The sequence below is a fragment of the Ipomoea nil genome, unplaced genomic scaffold, assembly GCF_001879475.1.
Source record: "Ipomoea nil cultivar Tokyo-kokei standard unplaced genomic scaffold, Asagao_1.1 scaffold0688, whole genome shotgun sequence".
NCBI lineage: Eukaryota > Viridiplantae > Streptophyta > Magnoliopsida > Solanales > Convolvulaceae > Ipomoea > Ipomoea nil.
In genome coordinates, this window is record NW_017617116.1 from 4303312 (window position 1) to 4329273 (window position 25962).

At 33.6% G+C, this 25962-nt stretch overlaps 3 protein-coding genes and 1 long non-coding RNA gene across 7 annotated transcripts; 3 read left to right on the top strand and 1 right to left on the bottom strand.

Moving 5' to 3' along the window:
- Positions 1-232: 232 nt before the first annotated feature.
- LOC109175975 (probable WRKY transcription factor 75) lies at positions 233-19137 on the top strand. 2 transcript variants are annotated; one of them, XM_019325367.1, is made up of 3 exons: positions 233-698; positions 2375-2546; positions 19090-19137. In XM_019325367.1, exons 1-3 carry the CDS (start codon positions 280-282, stop codon positions 19120-19122), a joined length of 624 nt encoding a protein of 207 aa, XP_019180912.1. In that variant the 5' UTR covers positions 233-279; the 3' UTR covers positions 19123-19137. The 2 variants fall into 2 exon arrangements, with proteins under 2 accessions (XP_019180912.1, XP_019180913.1); XM_019325368.1 differs by lacking the exon at positions 19090-19137 and having other exon boundaries at positions 234-698; positions 2375-2818.
- On the top strand, positions 6757-12890 carry LOC109175972. 2 transcript variants are annotated; one of them, XM_019325364.1, is made up of 14 exons: positions 6757-7083; positions 7852-7916; positions 8047-8124; positions 8983-9058; positions 9426-9493; positions 10278-10379; positions 10662-10751; positions 10836-10910; positions 11019-11051; positions 11149-11229; positions 11314-11373; positions 11831-11902; positions 12260-12304; positions 12377-12890. In XM_019325364.1, exons 1-14 carry the CDS (start codon positions 7041-7043, stop codon positions 12521-12523), a joined length of 1035 nt encoding a protein of 344 aa, XP_019180909.1. In that variant the 5' UTR covers positions 6757-7040; the 3' UTR covers positions 12524-12890. The 2 variants fall into 2 exon arrangements, with proteins under 2 accessions (XP_019180909.1, XP_019180908.1); XM_019325363.1 differs by having other exon boundaries at positions 6758-7083; positions 11314-11376; positions 11825-11902.
- On the bottom strand, positions 18348-19660 carry LOC109175976. Its single transcript, XR_002053334.1, has 3 exons — positions 19578-19660; positions 19163-19165; positions 18348-18431 (listed from the first exon to the last, which is right to left on the bottom strand). It is a non-coding gene; the product is annotated as an uncharacterized LOC109175976 (long non-coding RNA).
- On the top strand, positions 19599-21816 carry LOC109175974 (squamosa promoter-binding-like protein 13A). 2 transcript variants are annotated; one of them, XM_019325365.1, is made up of 4 exons: positions 19599-19857; positions 19899-20162; positions 20697-20833; positions 20893-21816. In XM_019325365.1, exons 2-4 carry the CDS (start codon positions 19948-19950, stop codon positions 21486-21488), a joined length of 948 nt encoding a protein of 315 aa, XP_019180910.1. In that variant the 5' UTR covers positions 19599-19857; positions 19899-19947; the 3' UTR covers positions 21489-21816. The 2 variants fall into 2 exon arrangements, with proteins under 2 accessions (XP_019180910.1, XP_019180911.1); XM_019325366.1 differs by having other exon boundaries at positions 19600-20162; positions 20908-21816.
- The last annotated feature ends 4146 nt before the right edge of the window (positions 21817-25962 follow it).

The following is a 25962-nucleotide window of genomic DNA, read 5'->3' on the forward strand; positions in this document are numbered from 1 at the left end:
GTCTTTCCATGCATGTTTTGAGTTAAGTCTTATGGAGTACAATGTTGTGTGATTATATTGTTTCCATGTATTCAATGATGTGATTTGACCTTTTCTGGGCGTTCACGGCATTAAAAATGCATAGTCGATATAATGAACCTAGACCAAAAAAATAGAATAAAGCCGCCGCCCCTCTCACTCGCATGCCATTTATAAAAGCCCCAATAAACCTCATTCCCATTCTTCCCCTCTACCCAGCTAGCTACCTCAATATTCTTCCCTCTCTTCTACTATACGCTCATGGACGCCTATCCATCCATGTTCCGATGCTCCTCCCCTTCGCCGCCGCCGCCGCCGTATCTTTCGCTGATGAATATGATGAATAATAACAGTGGTGGGATGGAGAGTGGGTTGTTGGGGATGAAGATGATGAGTGACGGTGGCGTAGTGGAGGTTCCCTGCAGCTCGGAGATGATGAAGAGTGAGTCTATTTGCGCTGCTGTTGCGACCACTGCGAATAATAATAATGGTTTCACGGAGATCGGCGCGGCGAAGTCGCCGCCGCCGTCGGCGGCGGCGGCGGGGAAGAAGAAGGGAGAGAAGAAGATGAAGAAGGCTAGATTTGCTTTCCAGACTCGGAGCCAAGTTGATATTCTTGACGATGGTTATAGATGGAGGAAATATGGTCAGAAGGCTGTTAAGAACAATAGATTCCCAAGGTTTGTTTTTTTTTTTTTAATAAATATTTTTTTTTCATATGTATTTGATCATTTTTTTACTTGATTAATTACCACCCATCTAGGTTTTCATCAATAAATATGATTGTTTTTTTTTTTTTTAAATATCATACACTATTTCAATTCCATGAAGAACTTAATTACTATTTTTATAGCCCGGAATTTAATATTATGTTGTTGTTAGGTGAAAAATTACAAGAATTTCATAAGAAATTTAAAATTTTCACAATCTCTAAGCACTGGAATTAATAGCTTTAATGAATCATGTAGGAAACAATTTCTTTTCTTGTTATTACTTCTTTTTTCTTTTTCTGTAATGAGAAAAATTCACAACCACGATCTAAAGTTGTGCACCCATATATAAACCCGACCTTATGACTGTAATTGACAAATGACTCTAAGAAGGTAAATTAGTCTAAATTACGTTGCTCATAGGTGACCAGCCAACTCAAACCAAAAATGCTAATAGATCGCTACACACTGAAAATAAAACTTGAAACCTTATTGTTACCAAATCAACATCACGACCGGTTTTTTAGCTTGTTACCATTTCTTGAGTTTATAGGATATATACTTTGAGAATTTCTGATTTTATGTTGTCATTTAGAAAGGAAATTGTATTGTACTTATCACTTAATCTGAGAAAAAAATACAAGCTAAGGGATAGAAACTCGAAATAGGGTTTTCTATTTTTAGGTATATGACGGACATGATGATGTAATAAGCATGTTGAAAATCCTCCCAAAAAAAAGCATGTTGAAAAAATGACTAATAATTATAAATTATTTAATACTTTAATAGTTAATACTAAAATATTAAATATTAACCTAAAAACATTTGGAGTTTGAACAATTTAAGGTTATTTTGCTTGAAACGATGTCATTTTGAGTGAAATAACTCATTTTAAAAAAATAGCTAATCGGCCGACTAAGCGACCTAATCTATACTTAGGAGGCCTAGGCGGCCAGCGTCTAAGCGGCCTATTCGGCCGGCCGCCTAGACTACCAATTATGGTAATACGCTAGGCGATGATTAATCGGCGCATAGGCGGAAATTTTGCATCACTGGTAATAAGTATAAAATCCATGACTTAAATATTGTTTTTGGAGTTGGGGTAAAGTTTAAAAATGATATGATGAAAAAAAAATAAATTCAAACCATTACCAATAGCATATTTTGGGGGTTTTTTACACCGTTGTTGAGATAACAATTGTCAACATGAAAGAGAGAGAGGAAAGAAAGAGAATGTGTGAGTTCCTCATGCAAAATGGGGTTTTTTGCAAAAGTGAGACCTACTGTTTTGCCTTGCCATTCGCGCCGCACAGGTGTGGCTGTCACCACTGTGTTCATCGGACGTGTGCAGTGCACCCGCCCGCTTGGCGCGTTTCTGTAGCTGTTTATACTCTTTTTTTTTTTTTTTTTTTTTTTTTTTTGAAATCAACCTTATTTTGTCTTTTTTTTTTTTTTTTTTTCTCTTTCCTCCCATCTTCTATTTTCTAATCACACTTATAAAAATTCCACAAAAATCCCACTAGTAAGGATGCACTAAGTTTAAACCTAATTTTGAGTATATAGCAATCTTCATCAGCTCATTCCTCTTTTCTTTCTCTGTCTCTCTCTAATGGTTCCATGCCATGTATGTATATATGTATGTATAGGAGCTACTATAGGTGCACCCATCAAGGATGCAACGTGAAGAAGCAAGTTCAGAGGCTGTCAAAGGACGAAGGAGTTGTGGTGACAACCTACGAAGGCATCCATTCTCACCCCATCGAGAAATCCACCGACAACTTTGAGAACATCTTGAGCCAGATGCAAATCTACGCCGCCGCCTTTTGATTTCATGAATATAATGCCGCCATAAATGCACCACCTCAGACACGAAATGGTTGTGTCGACTTGGCGTACAATTATATTAGCTTATAGTACAACAGATATATATTTGTTTTGTCGTGTGTAAAAATTCGTGAGGACGTACATGAATGTATTTAGAGAGGCCGTTAGATTAATTAGAATTCTACACGGACTCGGAATGGTGTGGGAATGGTTTCTTTACCCTATTTAGATTAATATTTATCTTATGGAACTCTTGTTTATTGTTATAGTTATAGATGGATAAAATTGTAATTTTAACTATGTTTAACGATTGTAACCGAGTCAGCAAACAAAAAAATAAAATAAAAAAAAAAACTTTAGTTGAATAACGTAACTCATGGTTAAGTTAATTAATTGGATAAATGCATTGCCAAATGCCAAGTGTATTGTTCCTGTATGGTTTTGTTTGGTTCAAGGCTTCAAGCATTTATAATGGAGTTTATATAAACTTACACTACCATACATGTGCCATGTATAACTCATAATACATATGTTAATCGGTGAAAATTAGTTTGACCACTTGTAAATATTAGTGTTAATTTATTCTTAATTTGTAATTCACTAAGATATATATTTCGATTCTTTTCTCTACAAGTCCATACGAGCGAGACAGTGGTCATTAAGGTTAAGGTTCAACATTATTTTTTTAATAAGTCACTAATCATTTTGTCAAAAGTTAATTAAAAGTTACGTTTCCATTTTCTACAAGTCCATACGAGCGAGACAGTGATTCTTAAGGTTCCACATTTTTTTAATAAGTCACTAATCATATCATTTTGTCAAAAATTAATTAAAAGTTCCATTCTCACTCTTAATATTAGATAAAGGTTAGGCTATATATGCATGTTTAGTAAACCTAACTAAAAAGTTAACTAATGTTTATAAGTTTTTGATACAATTAATTATTGAGAAAACTGATAACCAATCAAAGCCTAGAAATGAGTGTACACATATAGTCATTCCATATATTTAATTTGAATTGAAATTAATTAAAGGATATTATAAGATATTGTAATGTTCAAATGCTCAATGTTTATAGTTTTTGAAACAACTAGTATTTTCGCGCGTGCGATGCACGGAATGGATTGAATATTTGGATTGATATATAATTATTTAAATTAGAACATCAAATAATATATAGTGAAATTGAATATATGGTTTGAATTGTTTATGTGTTTTAATGTATGTTATCATTGCTTGAATTTAAGTAAATAATTGCTCAAATTAATAGTTAATGTATATATGTACGCATGCGGTGCTGTAACTTTGAATATTTTATTTATCATTGTTTAGTATTTTTTTATAAATTAGGCAAATGTCCTTATTTCCTAGCAACTCAGTTATAAGATTAATTGCTATCTTAGTTCATTTGTATGGAAGATATATTTTTGTCTAGATATATAACAATTCCGTCATTAAAAAAAACATAATATCACCAATTGCATTTATACATTATTAAAACTTCTTTATAGATGACATTGGTAGTAGCAACACAATCTTGTCCATCATCGTCTAGAGCTAATACATTCAGTCCATCAGGATGAGTGGCTAATGGTAGAATATTAGTCAATTAGTGATCCTTTTATATTTCAAGTCAATTAGTAATATCAGATTCATTTTTAGCCAATTATTCTTTTTTTATTTTTAGCCAATTAGTCAATTAGAGTATCATATGCAGTGATATTTTTACCTAATTTCGGTTCCATTTTTAATCGATGATGTATAATATTATTATTAAAATATTTTCGTTCCATTTTTAATTTACATTTACTATTGTTTAAAATATGCATTTACTATTGATGATGTAGAATATTATTATTGAAATAGTTACATCCTATTTTAGTTTCTGTTCTATTTTTAATTAAAATGCAATGATCTTACCATTTATTTTTTTATTTTAGTAAATTATGGATCATTTTTTTATTTGCAGTCAACTATTAATATTCATTTTCGTTTATATTTTCAATCAATTAGTAATATCATAATCATTATTAGACAATTTTTTAGTCAATTAGAATATCAGATGCAATGACATTTTTTACCTAATTTTTGTTCTATTTTTAATTGATAATGTAGAATATTATTATTGAAATATTTCCGTTTCATTTTTAATTTTCGTTTCATTTTTATTTTACCTTTAAATTACTATTGTTTAAATATGCCTTTACTATTGATGATGTAGAATATTATTGTTGAAATATTTTCTTTCCATTTTTAATTTACCTTTACTTGATGTTGTACAATGTTATTATTGAAATATTTTTCATTCCATTTTTATTTCCGTTCCATTGTTTAAAATTGTGAAAGATTTATGATATAATTGCGATTTGATGTATTATACTGTGTAATATTATTGTGAAAAATTAAAATGCAATGATCTGACCATTTCATTTTTCATTTTAGTCAATTACAGATCATTTTTTTTTTTTATTTTCTGCCAATTATTAAAATTTACTTCCATTTCCAATTTACTTAATTTCCATTCTGTTTTTAATTGATGAAGTAGAATATTATTGTGAAATATTTATGTTCCTTTTTCTATTTCCATTCTTTTTTAAATTTACCTTTACTATTTACTATTATTTAGGCGGGAAATAGTGTAAATATGATTTTGTTTTTAATTTTAGTATAAATTGTTTTTCTAATTTACCTTTACTATTTACTATTATTTGGGCGGAAAATTCTAAAATTATTAGGTATTATTTTTTATAATTAAGGTATACTACTATTAAATCGAAATTATTTAAAATATATAGATTCACATTAAGTAAAATCTTATAAATTTCATATATTAGATTATGCTTATAAAAAAAAACTATATATTTATATTAAAGGTGAAATTATAATTAATTAAGTTTCTATAAATTTAGTTATTCCCTAAGTTATATATGATTAATAATGAAAATTTTCCTATATTAGATTATGCTTATATATGATTTGCATGTATTAATCATTGTTATATTAAATTAATATATAATTTTTTTAATATAATATATTATTAAATATAAACATGTGGTTAATTTTTATTCAATATTATTACGAAAGTATTACAATTATAAATTGAGTTAATACCCAAAATTGTCCTCGACTATAGTGGTTTTTCTCAATTTCGTCCTAAACGACTTTGGTGACCTAGTATCGTCCCAGACTTTTGTGTTTCGCTCAATTTAGTCCTCCATTTGTTATTCCGTCAAATTGGTGTTAAATTTAGGGACAATTCAGTAATGTCAATATTGATCTCTCTTTACTTTCAACTTGTGAAGTGCGAAATTCTTCTTTCTTGTACGAATTACACATAGAATTACTCTCGGACCTGCAAATCAAATTTTATATTTGCAGTTTTAGGAGTAATTCTGGGACTAATTCGTAAAAAAAAAAGGGATTTCGCAGTTCACATGTCTATGAGTAAAGAGATGCCAATATTAAAATTACTTAATTGTCTATTTATTTAACACCAAATGGATAGAATAACAAATGAGGGACTAAATTGAGCAAAAACACAAAAGTATGGGACGAAATTGAGCGAAACATAAAAGTCTGGGACGATATTAGGTCACCAAAGTCGTTTAGGACGAAATTGAGAAAAACCACTATAATCGAGGACGATTTTGGGTATTAACTCATTATAAATTTATAATTATGAATTCCGAGCATTTATCGTCGAATCTTGTTTTCATAACAGGCCATACTTCAGCCCGTAGGATGTTTGGGCCGAAGAGATCATCATATGTGGCCTGGTTTAGTCTTATTGGGCTTTAACCCATTTCAAGATAATTGGAAAAAAAATTGGTAGAATGGCCAATTGTCCTCGATTCCTAACGTGCAATTGTTATGCCGTGGAACCTGTGCACTTTGCACGGTTCTATGTTCATAATTACTGAACTCAATATTCACAATTACAAAACTATATGTTTATAATTATAAAATTTTATGTTAATAATTTTTGAACTTTATATTCACAATTATAACAGTTTTGGAATTGTATCTATTTTGCAAGGTGGACACGATTTCACGGCATAAGCAAAGGATATAATAAAAAAAAAATAATTACACCCTATGATTTTTGGGGGGTCAAGAATAGCATATCCTGTGTTATTCTATCGAGACACGATACCTTCGGAAATTACAAAATTGTCGCGAAATTAGGGTTAAGGTTTGTTACATATTTCAGTTTTAATTAAGCTAACTTATCGAATCTCTTCTGCAGCTATACTCCTCGCAGCATTAAAATTTTGCCCTGTTTTCTTTCTCGTCACCGAAACAGAGACAGCGACATTATTGAAAGTTTCGATCAGATTTATTTACTACGGACTGGAAAACCAGTCTTCTTCCCCAAGTTCACAACTTTCCCTTTCTTCATCGATTCACAATTTCATCCGCCCCTTCCCTCTATCTCTCAACGATTCAATGCTTTGACGTTTTGCGTAATCGATTCAGTCGTCGCTTCCCATGGCGCTTCCTCTCGGCAAGGTCGCATTTCTCTTCGGTACCGGTCAGTGCATCCCTATCCCGACCTATGCGGACTTTGTAATCTGTCTATCGTGTGTGCTATTTTGAGCTAATTTGTGTGGATATGCGTGCTTTTGTGTGTGTGTTTTGGTGAGTGATTTGTTTGTGATTGTCTAATTATCCCGTGAGGGAATTTTAGGGTTTTGATAAACCCTTTGGTCGGTACGGATTACAGTAGTAGCTACAGTACGTGGTTGGACTTTCTTTATTGGAACATGTAGGCAGGTTTTAGTAAAGCAATTGGCATCTACGATCTTTCCAATTTTTGCTCATTAATGTTTCTCTGTGTGTTTTTTTTTCTGGTATCTAGTTTTATGCTCTAAATTTGTATAGTTGAATTTGAAGTAAGAGAAGCTAATAAGCAGCTAAAAAGTGTAGTGGAGTGTTAATTGAGATTTAGATTAGCAAATGGAATGGGGAAGGTCTTTTAGGTGGGTACTTCTTGTCACATTCACTTTCCTATGTGATTTGTGTAGTAAGGAGCTGGCATTCTTTATTTTGAACCTCTGGCTTTTATACTGTAAAAGAAGGGAAGAAAAGAGAAGATTCAGGTCATCAATTGCATGCTTAGTTTGGAATTATGGCTACATGAACCTTCATGAGTTCAGTTTTAGATAGTTAATTTATTCTAACTGCTATTTTTACTTCGAGAAGGCATTGCCTTTCAACTTGAATCATTATTCTTCTAGCAATGTTATCAATATTCTTCTTCTTTAGCATGCCGAAGCCTGAATCAAGTGTGCTTTTTCAGGTGTTGTTGTATCAGCTCTGTCAAAAGAATCGAGTATAGGTGATTATTTCTCAGGCGCCTTTAAGGTGTGCTTACTAGTTCTGCAATTCTGCATTAAAATTCCTGGCTATTTTAAACTTAAGTTTTACCTTGATTATTTATTTATTACAGTTGATTAAGTTTTGCGTGGCAGCTCAGTATTTTCTTTTGTTGCAGATATTATGGAAACAAATCAAGCAAGATAATTCAAAAAGTTCAAATCCTAAGCCTCATAGTGATGCTTTGCTGAAGCAGGTTTGTAATGTGCTTTCTTGTTTTCTGTAAGTGTTATTGTTGCATTTTTCTTTAGTCTGTAAAGGTACATTTCCATCTACTTCGTTGGATTATGCAAAGTATGGTCTTAAATTTGCATTATGTTACCATGAAGTTAAACCTATGCATATATTCTCCTTAATCTGTGAATTATGATCACTGACCAAAAAATAAAAAATGGAAAATTGCATTTTTGGTGGCTTAGTGTTTCTGACCTAGTCAAATTGGTTCCCAATGTGATGCTACAAGCAATGTATCCCTCATTTGTGTACACTTTTGTCAAATTTGGTCCCTCAGGTGAAGGAGGAAAGAGTTTTTACCAAAGTACCCTTCTAAACTTAGGTTTTGAAATCTTACCATTAAGGAATGAATGACTATATCCCCAAGGAACCACATATGCAAAGATTGGACACAGTTGAAGAAATTATTTGCTTGACATTACAAATTAGGGAGCTATTTTTAACTGTGCGTCACTATTAAGGTTTGAAAAATGCAATTTTCCTAAACAAAAGTATTCTCCTTGATCTGTGGTTGTGGAATTTGGTTAAAGGTTGGAAGCATGGCTTGTTGAATTTTACAAATTAAGTCTCTCATATGGTGAAAACCCATTCCCTTGGGCAAAATGCTCACCCATAATCCATAAAAAGAAAAAGAACTTAATTTTTATTTCTTGTTTTTGTGAATATTTACACTTTTTTTTTTCCACAGAAGAAGCTTTGTATTGAAGGGATTTTTCATTGCAATACACTTGCTAAGCTCTGTTAGGAACGTTTACCTAATATTGTTGAGACTCATTAAGGTATTGATTATAGGATTTTGAATTTATATTTACCTTTACAGGTCAATAGCTTGAGGGAGGAGCTGCAACTCTTGGCATCGAATAGATCTGTAACTATTATTACTTCAGGTGGTTCAGGTCTGTACAAATTATCTATTAAAACAATTAGTTTTCGTGCACATCTAGTTTTACATTTTTGAATCTTAACCAACCCTTGAAAGAGTTGGTTTCCACGCACCTGTTATTACATTGCTCAGTCTTTACGATCCCTCAAAGAAGTTATAGTCAGTATTGAAGGTTTCACTTATAGTAATTTTTGAACTGTGGATGCTGTTAATCAATGCAAGAAAGATGGCAAAACTTTTCACTTGCCTCATTCCCTGTAGTGATAATGGCATTCTGACTTTTATGCTAACGAACAAGCCTCTACTCCACCTCCTAGTGTTGCCGTGTTGGAGACCGTACTGCTCCATGATTTTATTTAATTTTCAAAAACTCTTTGCAGGTTCAAGTGGCAAATATGGCATGATTGTTGTTGTTGTGGTGGTTGGATATGGATATCTTTGGTGGAAGGTGCTCCTTTCTAGCTTATTCTCAATAAATTTTCCTTGTGAATGCTTACTTTATTATCAGGAATGTACATAATTATATATTTAATTTCTCAAATAATAATACCTTCCTTTGATGTGCCATGTGATATTGTAATGTACATTGCATCTCATATGCCTTTCAGAATATTGTCTTCATTTGCACCCTCTCCAAAATTTTCATGGAGTGGTGCTGTTTTAGTTACAATTCATTGACCTTTCCTGATGGGAAGTCATTATGCAAATAAATGCTGGTTATTTGTAATGCTTTCTTTTGGCAGGTTCTTGATGTTTGTTCTGACTAGTGTAATTTAGCCATGTTATATGGATCGTCCTTGTGGTTTTAATAGTCTGGTTTAGTTATTAAGCTTTATTTCTCGTAGTTGTAGTACTACTGATTAGTTTTAGTCTTTCCACGCTTAGAACACCCTAACTTCCATTTTATCGCATTGAGTCGTCGATGAATTGGATGGGAACTCCATTTAGATAATGGAATTGTTCATGACTTCATTCGAACAATAGCAATACCTTCTTCCTTTGATATGCCATGTGGTTGTACATTGCATCTTGCATGTTGGTGAACTGGATTGGGAACTCCATTTAGATAACGAAATTGTTCATGACTTTGTTTGGATTGGCAATTAATCTTGACTAATATTAATGTGAAATCTCCAAGTCCTCTTTTCTATTTACTTTTTTCATTTTTAGATTCTTCTTTGTTTAGCATTTTCCAGATATGGTGCCATTCTGAATACAGTGTTGTATTTCAGGGTTGGAAGCTTCCTGATATGATGTTTGCAACCAGGCGTGGTTTAACTGATGCCTGTTCTACTGTGAGCAAACAGCTTGAGAGTGTTTACACATCAATTGCGGCAAGTTCATTCCTACGTGATATTACCATTTATTCTATACAAACATATATGAATACCTACATTCAAACGTATCTGTATAGATAATTGAAAATGTTTTTGCGCAAACTAATAAACATGGTTTTTTCAAGCTAGGCTTCTAAGTTAAATTGACTAGAGTCATGTAAAAAATATTTAAAAAACTAATACTTTTTGTTGGTAACTTACTTCTTGATTGAGAACTATTGCTTGTTGCATCGTAAATTCATATGCATTCTCTTTGTAAGGGTTTCTTATGTATTCCAGGCAACAAAACGGCATTTATCATCACGTATTGACCGCGTTGATTCCAAAATAGATGAGTGTGGTGACAATACAGTTGCTGTTAAGGAGGAGGTGGGTTCTATAAAGTTTTAGTTACTTGTCTTGTGTTTCATGGAAAGTTTCCTCTTCGTTACACAACCTTATTATATCATTTAGGTTTCTGAAGTTCGAGGGGAGGTGAGAGCAATCGGTGATGATTTACAATCAGTTCATCTTGTTGTCCAAAATCTGGTAATTTATATTTTTTTGGTAGTTTTTCTTTGCCTTGTGCCACCTGTGTTGAACTCTTTCTATTTACCCATGGGAATGCAAACTAATTGAAATTATTATGTCACACAGGAGACCAAAATTAGTAGGATAGGAGGGAAACAGGTATAATTTGAACTAACTGCCAAATTTCAGTATTAATAATACAATTGGTTTTTGGTGCCTAATAGCCATGGTGGTGTTGTATTTGATGTATGTGTAGAATGAGACAAACTTTGGCCTCGGAAAGTTGGTTGCTGTTGCAAGGAATTTGGAAAATAGAAGAGCCATGGAACAGATTGAGGCATGAAAAATAATATTTTCCATTAGTGATGTTTTTTCTTTTGTTGTGCTGATTTTCTAATATCTACTTGTTATGAATCCTCAGGCATCTGCATCTAGTTCAGTAAGGCCTGCCCTTGAATTGCCAGAATGGACTCCTTCAACAGTGGTAATTTTCAAACCATTTTCATAGACTGAAACAAGTATCAACTTGATGTGTCATAAATGAAAAGTGAGGATGCCCGTCTTTGATAAAAATGGACTCGAAATTTTCAAACCATTTTCATAGACTGAAACAAGTATCAACTTGATGGTGTCAAAAATGAAAAGTGAGGATGCCCGTCTTTGATAAAAATGGACTCTCCCTGTTTGCTCTTTTGCATTCTTTTTCCTATGGTAAAATTTCCCCTCTGCCAGGATTATGGGGGCGGGGGCGGTTCACTATACGTGCTTGTTAATTTTGTCTAATTAGGGATAAAGTACAAATCCTATACATGTGTAAACCAAATTGGTTACTACTAATCAGGGCACCCCTCTATATTGCAGAATGGATTCTTGTCTGGATATATAGTCCCAAGTACTAATTATTATTATTGACCTTGTTAAATTTTTCCTAGCCTTTGGTGGTTGAGCCCTTGTCTCCCAATTCACCTGTTGAACCACCATCTCCATCTGCATCTAATGGATTTCAGAAGGTTAGTGAATGATTTATAAGTTCTTAAAGATGTGTTAATTTAAACAGGGTGGTAAAAAAAGCAAATTTGACTGTAGTGAGAGAAAATCAAAAAGCTTGGGGAAAGCCTAATCTCCTGGTGGATCATGGTAGTCGATGGAGGACAATCAGTAAAAGATTAAAAATAATTGGACTTAGGTTACAATAAGAAGTGAAAAAAAAAATAAAAATTCTTGATACCCTTTTTATCATATGCCAATTTTCCTTTTAAATCCACTTCACAAAAATAATCATTTTATGTTCCAGGACTCATTTTGGTTCCTTTCTTTTTGGCAGTGTTTAAGAAAATCTTAAACTTGTGTATTTCTTTCTTTTGCAGCGGTCCCCGCATGGTGCTGTGCCCTCTTCTCCCTCTGGTGCAAAGGTATAGATAACTCCTCTAGTATTATCTTTGTAATTACCGAAGGTTGGCCCTTAACGAGTGGACTTCTTTTAGATCCATCGAGGAATATCAGATGTGGTAGGAATGGCGAGTGGAAACAGCCCTCTGATTCTAAATGCCGGCGTTACATTTGGGCGCACACTATCTGCGAGTGCTGCATTTATTACAAGAAGCCACGCAGCAGTTCGGACTTTCAAGTAGGTGTGTGCACGTAATATCGTAAGATATATATATTCTTAATCCATGCGGAAAGAAGTGTTTCTATGTCGATTATTGCTGCCTAATCAGCCACTGGCGCCCATTCAGTAACTCGTTGTTCACTGGGCTGAATTTTGTAGAGCCGCAAAACATACATATTATAGGGTCAATTTTAGCAGCCAAGGATAAATATTTTGTCTACACTTGGGTAGATAGCACAGGGGAGATGAACAAAGGTTGAATAAGAGGATTGCCAACCTTAATTTAAAAAATTCTTTGTTTATCTCAGACTTCATACTGGCTTTCATTTGCCTTGCCAATAGTAAAATGCTGAATGTTTACTTCTATTGGTAGTGCCAACATTTCTGCTGACTATACTGGTTTTAAAGTCTCGATTTGTATCAGGTAGTTAGTCAAAAAAAGCTTTTTCGGTTGCCCCTCAGTACAACCAGACATGTTTTTTTAGCAATAATTATATTGTGAATCAACTGACATAAAATTTATTTTTAGTATACTGCATGTTCATTTTTAGTACATTGAATGTTTGTTTTATGAAGATTCATTTTTAAATATATTTTTTAAAAATGAATTTTAGTAAAAATGAATATTTATCAATGATTCATTTGAGTTCGGAGGTTCTTTAACGAAATTCTTCTTTGTAGTTAAGTTGAAGAATGAGGATTGTCCATATATCTTATATACTATTGATACTCTTTGTAACCAAAATACTGAATTTGACATACAAAATTTGTGTTTACACCAACGAAACAAAGAGTTATTTTTAAAATATTTATATAATTGTACATACAAACTAGGATAATGATACACCATCATAGCATGCTGAAGAGATTCTAACCATATTTGTCACAACATACGCATGATTCTTGTTTGTATATATCTTCTGCACTCCATGATTGTTATAAGGTTAGCCACCTTTCCAAAGTTCTATAGTTGCGTCTAAAAAGATGATGTTCGAATGTTTGAAAATGACTCCTGAATATTTTTGGGTAGACATAGTTTATTAGTACACAACACTAGGCGATCGAACACATTGAAAAGTCAACCTCCAACTTTATAATTACATTAATAAGTTTGAATTCGAATCTCAGTTGTTTAATCTTCATGAATATTGAAATGTACCGAACAACCCTCTTTATTTCCACTTAAAAGCAGCTAGCTAGCTAGCTAGGCGGCCCCTGTTGATTACTTTGGATGATAACATACGTCTTTAATTAGGGAGGGAGCTTTCCAATTGTCAATCATTCATTGTACTCTATTTGGGGTATCAATCATTCGTGTGCGACTTTGATTTGAGGTCCAAATTTATGGATCACGGCAGGGAGGGGTGGAGGGGTCTTTGCAGAGAAGACACCCCCCCCATATCCTTGCTCCAATAATTGGTGTCTTCTGCTGCCTGCTTTTCATCATTTACAGCATGCAGGGTAGATAGGTTAGTTAAAGATGAGCTTAAATGGCTACCTTTTCTGGTGAAATGCATGCCAGGTGGTTGGCTACCAACACATAGCTAGTTTGTATAACATTGAATTAAGATCAGTGGCGCAGCCCGGAATAACCCCAACCAAGTTAGCTAAGAATATAAACTTGTAGCCCGCATGGGCAGCTCAATTAGTCATAGGGGTAAAGTTTGAAAAGAATGATCAGAGATCGAGTCTCACCAGCGGCAGTGTGTGAGCAACCTCTCAAAGTGAGGGGGGCTCCTTGTGCGCAGTAAACAAATGTATAGTCTCTGTGGTTCATGTTCAGTTGAGTTACCATGATTTACATCTTCCCGGATGCTCTGTTGGATCGGGGTGTGGAAGCCCTTAGGATTACGGTTCAACCTTTTAGAAAGAAGAATATAAACTTGTAATCATATAAATTCACGAGTTTAAATCCCAACCTTTATAGTTTCAGTCGGAGATAACTTAAATTAAACTGGTTTACCTTTTTTACTCAATTTTGCTTCTTGAGTGTTGGGGCTAGTTCATAGGTCCAAAATGCAGTCTGGCAAAATAGGGATACTCGAGTTAAAAAAAAAAAAAAAAAAAAATAGTGGCAACTTTGGATGGTAGGTTGGTTCAATAATTATAGGTTCGAGTCGGCTGTTTCGTTGGCAGTCTCACAAGAGGAATCTTCTTTATTTCTTTTTAATATTCTTTTTAGTTCTATGGTTTGTGGAGTAAGTTTTGGATGTCATAATTATCTTGTCTAAGCAAAATCATATTCAAATCTGAAACCGTTCTCATGGAAATCAACAATCATATTATTCAAACTATAAAACACTTGACAAGTCATTTTATATTTAAAAGCAACTAAAAAAATAATACTCCCTATAATAGATATTTAGAGATTATGGATTATTCGATTGGATCAATGATGATATATAAGAGATGAATTCAACCTAAATGGAACGAGGGATAAAACCTAGAGGATAAGTATGTACTATGTAGTTATCCTTTTTTTTTTTTTTTTTTTTTTTTTTTTTTTTTTTTTTTTTTTTTATGTACCCAAAAAAAAAAAGAGATTATGAATTATTTCTAACTAGTGATTAATTATTTTCTCTTAATCATGTAATAATATTCTTCCAAATCATGTAATAATATTTAATGAACTGATGGTGTGTGTATGTGTGTGTCTATATATAGGAAGGGATCATGTGTAAATATTACTTCTCGTACGGTTGTGCGTTTAAACAAAAAGACGCACCTTAAGCACACAAACAAAGCACTTTAAGAACACAAACCAAGCACCTAAAATTTTAAAATGACGTACCTTAAGTTTCAACAACTGACCCGCACCTTAAGAAAGAAAACAACGCACCTTAAGAAGGAAAATCACGCACCTTTAAGTTTCAACAACTGATCCACCTTAAGCACACAAACTACGCACCTTAAGAAGGAAAATCATGTACCTAAAGCTTTAGATCGACCCACTTAAGTTTTCAACACCTGACGCACCTTAAGCACATAGTACAAAAATCACTTACCTTAAGCACAAAAACCACGCACCATAAGAAGGAAAACCACGCACCTTAAATTTGACCTATATGCAAAAAGACCAAATTGTCACCGCACATTTTTTTTAATCACTGTTAATCCTGGACGTTGATTTAGGCAAGATCTATGGCTCAGATTAAACTGCACAATCACACGGGACGCACCCAACCGCACGAGAACTGAATTATATATATATATATATATATATATATATATATATATATATATATATATATATAATTTTTATTAAAATACTTTTTTTTAATACTACTGACTCTATTACATTGTAGTTATTGAAATACCTTATTTACATATGTTTAACATAAAAGATTTGATATAAATAATATTGTAGGAGAAAGAATCAAGGGTTAGAAAAATGCGAATTGAAGGGATAATTTCCACAAGATGCAAGAAAAATGCGACTTTGCATGTGCGTTCATAGAAGAAGAAAAACAAGGGAATTGAAAATGATATTTATAGAGAGGAATTTAATATTTAATATATAATATATATAACTACAAAACCAATTTCATCAACACATCGTTTCAATCTCTCATTCCTCAAACACACCCAAACATCACCTAGCTACAAAGCTAGCCTATAAATTTATATTCACAGTACATTTCGGTGGACCACAAGTAATTTCAATTCTTTTATACCCGGTACTAGTAAAAAGTTGTGCATTATACGATTAAATAAATAATTAATGAGAAAAAATAGTGAAACTAAATTTTTGTACATCAATGACGTGTATAGTAAATAATATAATATTCTCATCAAATACTATTTTGATCTCGCTAAAAGGTTCACCATTATTCGAATATCTCACATAGTTAGAGAGGGTAACAAGTACGTGAATCGGCTAGCCAGACCATTAATTGGGGTACGCTTATTTTGCTTCAAGCTCCTGACCTCCTTCTTGCTGACGCCAATCACTCTCCTTCGCTTCGTATTAAATAGTCCCCTCCTATGAGGGATGCAAATTTACCAAAAAATAAAAATAAATAATATAATATAATTACGGTCAATTGAATTGGAACAAATAACAATAAATTAAAGATGAATTTCAACCAATTGGACTTAATAGCAATTATTAATTTTAAATCAATCTCTCTCTAAGTGATTCTACTTTATTAGTAATTAGATAGATTGTTATGAAACTGAATTTTTCATTTTCATTTTAATTTGACCTCAACCCAATTTGAAAGTAAATCCATGTGTGAATGAAACAACATTTACTCTATAAATTACTAGCACTATTATTATAAAACATGTAAACTAATTTAAATAAATTAATATGCATGTAGTCTACATTATATGAGTTTTATTACATATATATGAACATTTTTGTCATAATAAAATATCAACACATTATAATTATTAGCATAAATCAACTACACGAACACAAACCAATGCGTAATACCAACATAATTTTTAAAGAAAAAATTTATAATACTAAATAGTAAGAATATTGATTATTATAAATAAAAACAGAGGATTTTATTTTATAAAAAAGATAATAATTGTATTATACTCCGTAGTAGCCAAATATATTATAATAATAAATAATTATTTTTTTCAATAGTTTTTTTTCTGCGTCGTCGTCGTCCACCAGACAGACCACCCGTCATCACTCATCGCCTTCTCGAAATTGAAACTTTTATATACTGTTTAAATTAGGTCAATCATTTGAAAACAAATCTTCTGATTGGATTAATTTCCAGATGTAACAGATTTGATTTGAACAAGTGGCGTTGCTGATTTCACCGGCGGGTGGCCGCCGGCCGGACGGTAGCACAGAGAATATAAACGGGACCCACAGCGAAACCAATCAAGTATTTCCCTTTCTTCCCTGTAAAATTTGTCAAGAAAGCATGCAACTCTACAGTAAGATTAGCACTTTAGCAGCTACAGAGCTAAGATATATATTTGGTGATAGCTCAGTTAGTAGCGTCGATCGTGGGTAAGAGACAAAATTGAATCTTGATAATCACAGTGTAGCTCAGTTAGTAGCGTCGATCGTGGGTAAGAGACAAAATTGAATCTTGATAATCACAGTGTGAAAATTATATTCGATATAATGGATAATCACACTTGAATTTCCGACCATAATTTACTAATTCACTATTAATTTCGTCTTTGTAGGGAAGATTATCAGCTACAGAAAGAGAACAAATACATCATCATCAAAGCTGTGACGTTTCCATACTTCTCTCTCACTCTTCCCCATCGCCCAAGAAAAAAAAAGAGAAGTTGGAAAGCTACTAACACCCTGTCTCTTTCCCCGCCACTCATTTTTGGGTCTTTGTTCTTTCTCTTTGACCCTAAACAATTATACTAATCCCCTCTTAATTACCCAGATTTTATATCACTTCACTTGTAGCATGCGTAGTACAAACCTATAATTAGCCTGAAAACAGTGGAGATGACACCTCTCATTTCTTTCTTTCTTTCTTCCTTTCTTTGCCCATCTGCCCTCCCCTCTTTTGTCCCCCCACCCCACCCTAAAAAATGATTAGATTGCAAATTGCATTAGTTTTTTTTTGGTGAAACAAAGATGTAATCTTGCACATCTCTATGTAGGTGAGTAGGGGACCCCCCCCCCCCCCCCCCTCCCCCCTTTCTCCCCTCTCTCTATTGTGTATAAAATGTATGTTGAGGATTGAGGAATATATTATCCAATAGAGTTGCCAATTATTTTTGATACAATGGTCATATATACCTCCAAAATAGTGTAGTAGCCTTTTTCCAAACTATCACCCTAGCCCTGACCCCACACTCACAACACACTCAGAATACACTATTGCTTCAACCATCTAGCTTTTGCCAGTTGCCACTTATTGATCCATGATGGAGTCTTTGTCAGAGAATGAATGGCTGAGAAGACCAAGTCAGTCTTCTGCTCCTTTTGATTGCTTGTAAGTTGTAAGCTTCCCCTCCTCATTTACTTCTCTAGCTCAAATCTCTGCTGCTGCTTGTGATTGTGGATGCATATATGTTTACTTGTTTCCCCTCCTCCTTGCTTGCTCAAAGTCTTTATCTTTAGTATATCTTGGTGCATTATTGGTGGCCTCCACTGCTATTTCACTGCTGTACTAGTTTGAAAGAACCTAATTAGCTGTGGGCTATTGGCTAACCCCTGCTTCATTTCTGAGGTATATTCACTGCCCATGCTCTCATGGATTTCTTTGCCTTTTCTCTGGTGCTGTTGTTTTGTTTTCATTTTCTCCCCCACTTGTACAAGAACTTTTCCAACCTTTTATGATAATAATGGGTATTTTTGTTTTACTACTGTTATAACAATCAAGTTAAGTGTACACAAAAGGAAGTCATGACCTTTCTTTTTTCTTGTTTTTTTTTTCCTATTCTTTTCCCAGCTCTGTGGTAAGAACTGTGACTTGCAAGATTTAGTGCTTTGAGCTTCCTCTCTTTTGATAATCAGACAAAGTGGGGTTTCAAAGCTTGCTAATTATTCTCTTTTCTGTTTTTTTCCTTTTTCAAAGTTCTTTCTTGGTAGAGAACTGTTGCTTTCCTTAGCTCTGCTCCCTCTTTGCAGATATGGACAGAGATGGGTTTTCATTAATTTCATCTTTCTGTATCAATTAGCAGAAAAATTTTCCAGAATTGAAATTTCAATTAGATCAACTTTCTGTATCAATGGCCTAACTTGAAATTATGGCCAGTGAGTTATGCAATTTGTTGTGGTTGATTGTATTATTTGGCTGAAGATTTCTTCTTGTGTGATGAACTTTTCAAATTTCTTTCAAAGTACATAGCATTTCTTGCTTCCAGGCAGGTAGATAGCTTGCTTTAAATGGCTGATATGTTCAGACTGTGATCTCCTACCGACACTCTCGAGTTTCTTAAATAAGCCTGAAATATAAAATTAAAGCTCTTGTCAGCTTTCATTCTGAGATATAGCTAATTTTAGAGCTAATTCAATTAATATTCACTTTGCTCTCAATCCAAATGACTTAATATCTTAAAGCATTTGTCATCTTGGCTGGTATAATCATATATACATACATATGTTGTTTGTTTACTCTGGGGTTGTCTTATACTTCAAAGTAAAGGACAAAGGTTGAAGATTGTGAATCATTAGAATAGAACTCTTTTATGTCTGCTTATCCAAATCCTCCTAAGCGTGCCTTTTGATTTGGTATTATTAACATTAGGTTGATGAGTAAATCAAGAATGTGATTGAGAGGACTTGTCTGCAATATGAAAAGAACTTGATTGAAGGGAAATAAAACCCCCCCGAGGTGTCTCTATCGACTACTTTTTTGGAAATTGGCTTGCAACTTCTTGGTGTTTACATATAGACTTGTTTGACTTGGATCGAGAAACTTAGGAGTGTTAGTAGAGGCAGAGTGAGCAGCTAAAGAAAATCGCCAAACCTATAGGATTTGGAACTTGGAAGGCTTTAGTGTGATGGAATCATCGTCATCTTTGTCTGGATCATCGAAGAGGGCCAAGGCGCCAGGCAGTGTCGGGCAGGTAGCTCATTGCTTGGTTGATGGGTGTAACGCTGACCTGAGTCGGTGCAGGGAGTATCATCGAAGGCATAAAGTTTGCGAGGTCCACTCGAAGACCCCAAAGGTCACGATTGGGGGTCGAGAGCAACGGTTCTGCCAACAGTGCAGCAGGTGATGATATGATGCTCTTTCGTTTCTCGTTTTCTTTCTCAACACATTAATGGTTATATGCTCTGTGAGCATATATCCATTAATGTGCAATCCAACTATGAGCTTAAGCTTTTAGTTGAGATGGAGCACATGCTTTAATTTGGTATCAGAGCCAGACCAAAGGTCATGGGTTCGAATCTCAGCGCCACTCGTAAGCGACTACGATTTACCGGTCCACGTGTTGCTTGGAACCCACCGCACACGTGAGGGGGCGTGTGAGCATATAGAGCACGCCCCTCACATGACCTTTGGTCTGGCTCTGATACCAAAAAGCCTAAGCTGATAGTTGGATTGCACATTAATGGTTAGGGGGCGTGTGAGCATATAGAGCACGCCCCTCACATGACCTTTGGTCTGGCTCTGATACCAAAAAGCCTAAGCTGATAGTTGGATTGCACATTAATGGTTATATGCTCAACATTATTTGATCCTTTCCCCCAGTAAGACCCCGTTTATGAAATGAAACCGAAATCTTGATGGTGGTCTGGTTTGCAGGTTTCATTCTTTGGCGGAGTTTGATGAGGTAAAACGGAGCTGCAGGAAACGGCTGGATGGTCATAACAGGCGTCGAAGGAAGCCTCAGCCCGACAGTCTTTCGAAAAGTTCAGGAATGCTGTTTTCTGGGCAACAAGGTTAGATTTTAGTTGGAACATTTTGGTCTGTCCTGGTAATCTAATGTTTGATGGTTTAGGCACTGTAATTGCAGGTGCTAAACTTGTGTCATTTAGTAGTTCACAAATGTTTCCAACTTCCACTGTTAGCTCTACCTGGGCAGGGTTTTCGAAAGCTGAGAATGATCATGTGGTTCTGTACAGCAACCAATCCCAACCCCAACCCCACTTAAACTACATTGACACCCAAAACCAGTTTAAGTTCATGCAAGGCAGCAGCGAGGCGTCCTCGATCTCCCATCAACCGCTCGTTGATCAGGGAAACAGCAGCAGCAGCCAGAAGTTCTTCGCTGCTGGATTAATGTCCCAAATCGTGGACTCTGATCGTGCTCTCTCTCTTCTGTCATCAGCCTCGTCTGTAAATAGGGAGATCGGCCTGAGCCACGTGGTGCAGCCCGGGGCTATCCCCCACCCCCACTCTCTCGTCCACTACGGGGGCCTCACCAACTACCCTTTCAACGCCCACGAAATCGAAACCAAGCCTGGTGCAGACTGCCACGCCAAGAACACCGCCCACCTCCAATTCCACAACGTGATGCAAAATGCCCCGACAACAGATGTTTCATCCACAGGTGGACCTCACCACACACACACATTCATGTGGGATCAAGACTAGGTTTATTTGCAAATCTTGAGGGTGGCCTACTGTTATCTAATAAACCTTTTTTTTGGTATTGGATTCTTTGTCACCCCTCAAACAAAGGGCATGATGTTACAGAATGTCTCTTTGGCTCCTTGCAATCAAATGCCTTCATTTCTGGCCTTCCATTCTCTCTGTTATTAGCTTTTTGCTGCAATCTCAGCTTTCCTGTCTTCTGTGTTCATATATTGCTATATATGCAACAGTGTTTAGTTTTTCATTACAATAAACAGATTATGCAGCAGATTAGAATTAATTGGCTTATTATGACAGCTAAATTACAAGATCAACATCATTGAGTTAATTTTTGAAATGGTTTCTCGACTATACTGATCTTATCATTTTCGTTCTTCACTTTTAATTTTCATGCGTCCCCCCTTTCTCTAACTTTCGAAATATTACTTAAAAAATTATGACATGACAACCATAACTAAAGGAGGAGCTAGTCATCTCTATAGCATTAACTTATATATAAAATCTATATTTATGTATAAATTACTACTACGTATGTTTGGGTAGTTTAGTTGGTTGAAACTCTAAACTTAATATTAAATAGTTTGTGTCATATGTTTGAATCTCACTAGCATACTTTTTATGAATCATTTATTTAATGTAGTATACAAGTTTATATATATTATAGTATTATACTTTATCATCTAACTAAAAAAAAATTAAATTAAAAAATATTTATGAATATAGTGTCTTTTGTATTGAAATGATTTTATCTAATAGATTATATTTCATATTTTGTCATAAATATTTTTATAGCCTGACTAAAGCAATGCGAATTGCCTCCCTCCATCCCTCTCTGTCTCCTAGGGTTTAGGATTGGTGAAATGCAACTTTTTTTGGTTTGATTATTCCAAGAATGTAGCATAGGGTATATAAACAACTTTTTTTTTTTTGAGATGTGCAAGTCAATCTCATTTCAGGACCACAAAAGGGGGGTAGGTTTTCTTGGCTTGTTTATCAATAGCTTCCTGCAAAATTGTCATCTGAGATTCTATGCTCTCTGCTTTAATTTATTCTGATTATTATTATGTGATTACTGATTACAAGCCATGCAATGGTCAAAAGCAGTGGCTTGAGTGCATATCTCTTGTTTTTATTATTAGCATTTCATAATTCTTAAAGAAACATATATATATATATATATATATATATATATATATATATATATATATATATATAATGGCATCCCCGGCCGCCAACATTCTTCCCATTTAAAATTAATCTATTGTCAATAAGATATATCAACTACACTTGATTCAAATCAAAGAAAGACATTCCGTGAATGAAGTACTAAATATAGAAAGAATGTTTTTGAATAGGTTTCGAGCAAGTTGATTTGTCGATCAACTTGGAACGTGACTGGATCAGTGAAAGTTCAGGCCTTTGATACATCTACAAAACACCATGTCTATAACGTGCTCTAGCACCATGCACTCTGACATTGGCTTGTGGGCTCCATTTGACTTGTTTTGAAATATGGATTAAAGAGTCTGACATGTATGAGAAATAATAATCTGACTTTGTTTAATTTGGATCCAAAAACACTATATATCATATACTTATAAATCACAATATTAAAGTAAAAGGATGAGAAAGAGAATAATTTTTAATTTTTTAATTATTTAGGGTTTATTATAATTACTTGTTTATCATAAAGGAGCACAAATCACCCAAAAGGTTTGAATTCTTTCTCATAAACTACTCTGAGTGGTAATACATTTAGCATAAATTAGATTTATGTCCCTACCTTCCTATTCACCACATGCTTCCAAGGATTATTAACTTATTATGATTATGATTGGGAGAACAAAATCACTAGTCTTAAATTTTTTATTTATTTTTTTATTTTTTAACACCACTTGTCATACTTTTATTTAATTAATTCTTCTCAAGGTTGAACCCCAACCCTAAGGGCCCCCCACACACCGCCCCAACAGAGTATCTGGGAGACTGCCGCTGGTGAGACTCGATCTCTGGTCATTCTTCTTAAAATTAATCTCGAATTTGAGCTTGAATTAGTCTCAATGTGTAAGGTCTTAGTAACATTTTTTTGCATTGATTTTTAATGATTAAAGATTTAGTCGATTACAGGACAATACTGGAATACCTATGAATTAAATTTTTATAAATTTTATTGATTTATCTTTAATTCTTTTTGTTAATAAATTTAAAATTTTTTGCAGTACATGTTGACCCAATGATAAAGTAGTATTGTTTATTTGTTTGGTGGAACACTTCATAGCTTTGTGCTCTTATGTAATGCATGCGTCAGACTAATGATATGGTTAGAGATAATAAATTTTGTATTATATATTTAAATAATAAAATTAATGTTGGAATTATAAACAATTCTAATATTTGGGAGTGCACATTTATTTGAAATTATAAAATTTGTATATTAGTGTTGAAATTGATTACTTAAAAATTATATTAAGAAAAAGTCTAAACAAACAATAGAAGGAAGAGCATGACTAATTGATATTATTTTAAATAATAAAAATACACTAAAATCAAATGATGATATATTATATTGTACCAAAATATATAATAGTCTATAACAAATTTATCATTCAAATTTTCACTTGAAAAATGACATTCTTCTTTTTCTTCGGGTATATTTAAATGTAAAATCATTCACCAATCCATGAAGTCTTTCTTACAATATAATAATAATAATAATAATAGTAGTAGTAAACGACATTTCTGCTTCATAGCAAATGCTTGGATTATCCTATATTTTAAGGCAAATTATATCGTGCATCAAGGCCTGACACAAAATAACATCGTTTTGTATTTGTGTTTTTTTTTTTTTTTGGTGGAAATTTCATTTACAATATAATTGTATAATAGAACACCCATAAACTCCTAACATAACACACAACTCCCCACACAACTTCAAAACTCAAACCCACCACCTCGTACATAAAAGAGCAACTTGATACCAGTGGACCACAAGATCCTTGGTCTTGGTGCACATTATAACCATTGATATTTTAAATGAGAAGAAAATGGAGGTCAATTTGGGATAGTGCATAGGCCCAATTTCAGATGGGCTTTCTTTTGAATTTGCCTATTTGGAAATTTGGTCTATTGGGCTAATCTCTTCTATTGTACAATAATTCATTATATCATGGACCATGGTGTTGCATACTTGCATCCAAAGTATTTATATTTTTCTCTTTAAAATTTTTTAACTTAAAATTTATTTTTCTCATTTTCATTTTATACAAATAAAATTAATATGTAAAAAATATATCACTAAAAAAACTATGATGTTTTAAAATGATGTCCATATTAATATTTTTTTTTCAAGTTTTCAAATAAATCTACATGTACATAAAGTCATTACTTTCGATACATAAATTTAATACTATAAGTTTATAAAATTACTATTGCAAGTTCATTACAAATTACTAAAATAATATATTATTGGAAAAACATATCAATATAGATATCATTAAAATTAGCCATATATATTGGTAATTTGACTCGGGTCCACAGAATAATTTGTCTTATATTGGTAATTTGATTTTTAAGTTTCAATTTGAGCTTTTAAATTTTTGTTTAAATTTTTGTTGTTGTTGTTGTTGTTGTTGTTGTTGTTTATATTGGTGTTTTGGATGTCAAGGATCAATTACCTTGATTTTTTGTTTTTATATTTTTAAAATTTTTGTTCCCATTAAAGATTTATACATAACCAAACATCAATATTGATAATAATTCCAATTCCACCCTACTACCAAACATGCACAATAGTTTCACCAAAACCTACTACCATTATCAAATATTTGATTCCCATTTCGATTTCGATTCCCAGGATAGAACCAAACACACCCTTAGTATGATAGATGGCCCCTTCATGTGGAAACGAAGTTTTCAAATTCAGGGCTGGATTTTGGGCTGTGCAAGCAGCCCAACAGCACAGGGCCCCAAATTTTAGAGGGTCCAATATTTAATTTTTACTTAGCTAATTAAGATATTAAAAGACATAAAAATTACCATTAATTTTAAAAGATTGCATGGAGGAATGGTAGAAACATGTAATTATTGTGTTTCCTTTGGGAGGTCAAATGTTTAATTCTAGCTTGTGCGCATCTCTTATTTTTTCAAAAAATCCTTTTATTATTATTAGAAAAAAATTACGCTTTTGGTAGGGCCTCATTTATTTTAAGAACGGGGCCACACAAAACCAAAAACCGGCCCTGATCAAATTACATCTTATTAATAAGTTTAACCCTGGCTCTCACCGTTACTATTCAAGAGGCCAACAGAGGACGTAAATAGAGTTAATTTCCTTTTTGGTCCTAGAGTTATGGCTTGGACAAGTTTAGTCCTACATAAAAAAATTTGTTATTTTTGCCCACACTTATTGTGACGAGGACAATTTTAGTCTTCCTCTGTATTTCCGTTAGTTGGCCGTCTGAGAAGAGGGTAATTA